The sequence below is a fragment of the Trichinella spiralis genome (assembly GCF_000181795.1).
Source record: "Trichinella spiralis strain ISS 195 chromosome Unknown Scfld9, whole genome shotgun sequence".
In the NCBI taxonomy this organism is placed as follows: Eukaryota; Metazoa; Nematoda; class Enoplea; order Trichinellida; family Trichinellidae; genus Trichinella; species Trichinella spiralis.
Window position 1 is genome coordinate 3,340,014 of NW_003526948.1, and position 6,040 is coordinate 3,346,053.

At 32.9% G+C, this 6,040-nt stretch overlaps 1 protein-coding gene across 1 annotated transcript; it reads left to right on the top strand.

Moving 5' to 3' along the window:
• Window positions 1-4,488: 4,488 nt before the first annotated feature.
• Window positions 4,489-5,987, top strand: Tsp_05435 (hypothetical protein; the record flags this gene model as incomplete). The annotated part of the gene is made up of 5 exons (XM_003371731.1): window positions 4,489-4,515; window positions 4,588-4,625; window positions 4,912-5,077; window positions 5,494-5,553; window positions 5,950-5,987. Coding segments are annotated over exons 1-5 (329 nt in total), but the record flags the coding sequence as incomplete, so codon positions are not given.
• Between the last annotated feature and the right edge of the window lie 53 nt (window positions 5,988-6,040).

Genomic DNA, 6,040 nt, shown 5'->3' on the forward strand with positions numbered 1-6,040 from the left:
AAAGGATTTTTCTGTCGGGATTTTTTACTTTATATAAGAAATTCATCATACAGGATGGACCAAATAGGAGAACGCGTCTTATTGACAGCCAAATGGAAACGTGGTTGAATGAAATTTTCATATAATGTCGCCCAATAGAATGCGACGTCGTGACAGCCGGTGGACCAATGAAATTTGCTTATGATGACAACGAATAGTTGCATATAATGACGACCAATAGAATGCGACGTCGTGACAGCCGGTTGACCAATGAAATTTGCTCATGATGGCAACGAATGGAACGCGTTTAGTGACAGCGAATACGACGTGGGAGAATGAAATTTGCATATAAACGCGACCAATGGAATGCGACCTAATGCCAGCCGGTGTACCAATGAAATTTGCCTTTGATGACAGCGAATAAAACGCATCGTAATTACAGCCAATGCGAGAATGAAATTTCCAGTTGTTGAGGGCGAATAGAAAGCATCATAGTGACAGCCAATGGGACATTGGACGATTTAATTCGCATATTATAAAGTAGGCATAGTCAGCTACTTCTTGAAAATCGTACAGTTGTGTATATTTATACAAGTTTACACGTGTACCATTTGTGATTCGTTCCATAAACTGATTGACACCTCAAATACTCTTAAAGGCGGAAAGGAGCAGAAACTGACTTCCACCGTATGTCCTCTTCATTAGCTACCAGGATTCGTTGGTTATCACAGATTATATGAATTTCAGAAAATATTTTCCAACTGCTGAATTCTTAGACGAAGTCGTTCAGATAACTATCAGGCTTGTTGACGTAGTCGAGACGCTGGTGCTCTTTCAGGAGTGTGAAGTGCTAAATTATGTGATCACCACAATGTGTAGTGGTGACGCCCAACTACTCCTGGACAATCAAGTGATACGCATTTGTAGCAGAATATGAATTTTCTTGCATGCTAGTTCCAGTCAGTCCAGTGGTAGTCATCGGGGACCTGAAAAATAGCTCGTCCATGAGTTAATATGTGGAGTGGTATGGAGTAGGACATCAGCTCGTTGGTTGCAAACAAAACGCAAGGGACAAAACGTTTTCTAAAATTCTATCATGTTTGTCAGATCCACTGTGTGAGGTACTGACAAATTCTGTACTGATAAGATGCAGCTGCATCAACGAGACGGTGATGTTTGTAATCGTTGAGTAAGCTGAAAGGCCGCAAAAAGATTACTTCTATTATCATTTGTGTTACTCATGTCACGCTGACTGTCTGCCTAAAGAGGGTACCAAACCTAGGTCCACCTTCTGATCACAGGTATGACTGAGAGCGAATGCCATTGAAATGCTCAAGAATAGCAAATTACATGCGGCTTTCAACAGAAATTGAAAAATCAGGCTAGTGCTAAGCGATCAAATCAATGAACACAAACGTCAAGGCTACGTTTGAAAATTTTCATGTTAAGGAAACTGAGAGTAAGAGTGATAAAATATGATCACCTGTCGTTACATTCAAAACTAAATTCAATACTTCACTTAATTTGCTATATTTGGGCAATTCATTTGAATGTAGATGTGAGTACTTATATAATAGTTGATATTGTAAATGCTTATTGATGTGATTTTACATTAGAGGATGCGGAAACTATGTTTGCTGAACGTAATGAAAACTAGCCATCGAATTCCTTCTAATAATTTGTGAAAAAATAATCTTGCAATATTTCATTTCAACAGCATATTCAGCGTTCAGCTGCCACTGATATTCAGGTGAGCAAGTGGAGTTCAACAAAAGGCGGCAATTCAACTTGAAAGAAAATCACCAAGAAATCCATAAACATTTATATATGAACGATCATTTGAATCATAATAACACAACAGAAATAGAAAAGTATTTAGATAAACGAACATCATGAAATTGTCGTGAATAGCATATCATTGGGAATTGTTCAACATTTTGTATACAATACTTTGCTGAATTTCATTGAAATCGTAATAACTTTTAGCAGTTAGTAAAGTCTACAATAATGTTTATATACCATTGCGCTATTACTTAGAAAAATGAGTTTACATTACTAAAGGCAAGATCATATTATTCCATTTCCGTGAACTTGACCTACTTTTCAAAATGTCATCTTCGTAGTAATCAGTGTGAAGATCATCAGTCAAGAAATTCGATAAAGTCACCTCTTCAATATCACCGATAGTTAAGCGGTAAGTCATCTTTACTATTGTACTAACGTTTTTTGTATGTATCACTACAGGCTATTTTAGTTGCAAATTAATGGATCTCAGTTTCGCTGACTAACCTTCATCTCAGCTTCACAGACTGCATGTATAATAACCATTGTATAATCATCTATCTACAATAATGAACATCTCCTTGCGATACGTAGGAACTTAGTTCAAATCTCATTTTAGAAAAAGGGATTTATGAAAGAAATATTATGTTACAATAAACGTTTAATCTGAAAATCACAAATTTCATTGTACGCTATTTCTAAATGGTTATCACTGATTGCAGTAGCTCAAATAAAACGTCTGAAGTACATGCAGCCTGTATTAAACAAATGAAAATCAAGTACAAATTCTATCTTATTCTGTTATTTCAAAGAGCATCCTTATTGCGGAAACGATTCGTTGCGTCGAAGTAAATTTTAATCAAAGCCACTTCTATGCGTGACTATCAAACGCATACATTTTTTGGCCTTACCATTAACATCCAAATTTGGTAACTTATTTACAGCAAAATCTCAAAAACTACACTACTAGAAATTGTGTGAAAAATGCGGTAATAGATACTGCATTTCCTTTGATTTCCTGTGATTTGATGGAAGTTGCTTCAAATCGGCAGGAAATGGACATAGAACATCTGATATTTTAACTCTATATTAAATTCATAACTTTGTAATGCACCATTGATATCAATATTCAACGTTGTTTCACTTTCTCATTGATCAATACCTGGTTGTACTATCGTATGCTTTCCATATCTTTTATTTGCTAATAAACAATCATATGACTCATTACTGTGCTTCACATCATTTTCATTATTCAACTAACTTTTCAGTGATATTAAACTTATGGTTCAATGAGTGTATTTTTCCCTTACAACACTCCCTGAATCCCGCTAATGAAAATGAACTGTAAATGCAGTCATCGTAAATCGTTGACTTCTCAAGAAATTCGATGAAATAACTCGTTAGCGATTGTGATATTTACAGATAAAAGCAACCACACGTTGGATTAAAATTGCATTTACATATTAGTATTTGGACTAATTCTTATTTGTGTAGTGTATTCAATCAAGGATATACTGTTAACAAAAAAGTGAAACTTTTTAGATGATGTACACATGTAAATATGTAAACAAAATTCAGGAACAAATATTATTTAAACAAGAACCTGTTTTTGCTCAAAATAATGTGGATTTCTTGATAAACTTTGACAAAATCGTTTTCTACTAATATCTTTTCAACTTTTACATTTTATTTTTTTTCATTTCACCATTAAAATCGTATTTTAATCACAGTTTTTCTACCACATCTCGAGAAATACACAGTCCATCAACGTGGAACCAAGCTCATTGTTGTTTTCTAATTTTCTCCTACGTTCTCGCACAGTTTTTGGAGAAAAATAGGATTTTGGAAAATTTCGAAATTTCGTGGGCTACATAGACTGTGTTGCTTTTGCGTTTTGAATGAAAAATGTTTTTTCACAATTTTGAAATCTTTTGATGGTTATAATTACATATCAGTGGATTAGAGAGTCTTTCAAAGTCTGATTGAGCAGAATCCCGTACTTGTGGAATAAATTGCATTCAAATTTGACCCTTTGCCTATCTTAATACACTGGAAAGTTGCCCATCAGACACTCTTTTTAAACTGAACCAGAGTTTGTGAGATTCAGCTAATGAACAATTCTTGGCATTCTAGTGCTATAATCTGTCAAAATACGCATCGTTGGGCAATATATATTAGTTTTCAGCAATCTAACTTTCCGTCATTTTCAGTCCATTTCAATTAAGTTGTCAAAAGTTGTTTCAAATCTAGCTGAAATGGGAATTATTCGTTCAATATACAAACTTTCTATTAATTTATGATTTTATAATCATCAACTGAAAGGAATTTATAAGGTTAATGCTCTTCATCGTCGATTAACACGTAATTGTCTTAATGTATGCCTAGCAAATATTTGCTTTGTTTGAAAAGTAATCATTTCATGGATTACAACGGTGCTCATGATTCTTATCATTACATTAGCTACTCATTCATACCAAAGCTGCGGCGATTCTGATTTATTCTAATTTTCAACACTCCTTGAATTCCACATAATAAAATAAGCCTTAAATATAGTATTTGTTTTGATAATAATTTGTTCGAAATGGAGTTAACATAATTAGACTAACAACTGAGGATGAAACAATATCTCCGTGTACGGAATTCTTTCGAAACCGCTCAGATATTAACTTATAAGTTGAAAAACACTAAAAGCATGCTTCCAGTAAATTCGAACGATTTATTTATTGCATGGTTGATTACGAACTACAATTTTACGTAAACTATGGGCATATAAATTTTCAATAACATGTAATCGATGATTTTTTCAGAAAATTGATTAATATTTAGTTAGCGACTGTCGCATTTACAAATATAAACAAGCCCATGTTAGATTAAAATTGCTTTTACATATTATTATTTTGACTATTTCTTATTTCTGTAGCGTATTCAGTCAAGGAAATAGCGCTAACAAAAATTTGAAACTTTTTGGATGCTGTAATATGAAAACAAAATTCAGGAACAAATGTTATTTAAACAAGAACCTGTTTTTGCTGAAAATATTGTGGATTTCTTGATAAATTTTAACAAAATCATTTTCTACTAAGACGTTTTCAACTTTTATATTTTATTTCTTTTCCTTTCATCACTATTAAATTTATATTTTCGTTTCAGTTTTTTTACAATATCTCGAGAAATACGCAGTCGCGGAACTTGGGACCAAGCTCATTGTTGTTTTCTAATTTTTTCCTACATTCTCATACTATTTTTGGAGAAAAATAGGTTTTGCGAAAATTTCGAAATTTCGTGGGCTATAGACTTTGCTGTTTTCGCGTTTTGGGTGAAAAATGATTTTTCACAATTTTAAAATCTTTTTTTTGGTATGGTTGTATATGGATTGATTAGAGAGTTACTGCAAAGTCTGATTGGACACATTCTGATTTTTCTGGAAAAATTGCCTTTAAAATTGGCACGTTGCCTATCTTAATAGACAGGAAAGTTGCCCATCGTTAACTTACTTTAAACTGAACTGGAGTTTGTGCGATTCAGCTAATGAACCATTCTTGAGATTTTACTGCTATATTCTGTCAAAATACGCATCCTCGTGCAATACATTTTAGTTTTCAGCAAACCAATTTTCCGCCATTTTCAGCCCATTTCGATTAATTGTCGAAAGTTGTTTCAAAACTAGCTAAACTTTGATTTAATCACTCAGTATTAAAACTTTTTAATAATTTATCTGTTTATTATTATCAGATGAAACAAATTTCTAGCGCTATTTTATTTAGGCGTGGAATAACACTTGACTGTTTTAACGTATGCTTAGCAAATATTTGCTTTGTTTGAAAAGTAATCATTTCATGGATTACAATGCTGTTCATGATTCTTATTATTACATTAGCTTCTGTTTGATACCGAACCTGCGGCTGTTTTGATTTATTCTCGTTTTGATAATAATTAGTTCGAAATGGAATGAACATAATTAGACTAACAACTGAAGATGAAACAATATCTCCGTGCACAGAATTGTTTCGAAATCGCTCACATATTAACTTATAAATTCAAAAACACTAAAAGCATGCTTCCAGTAAATTCGAACGATTTATTTATTGCATGGTTGATTACGAACTACAATTTTACGTAAACTATGGGCATATAAATTTTCAATAACATGTAATCGATGATTTTTTCAGAAAATTGATTAATATTTAGTTAGCGACTGTCGCATTTACAAATAAAAACAACCCCATGTTGGATTAAAATTGCTTTTACATATTATTATTTTGACTATTTCTTATTTGTG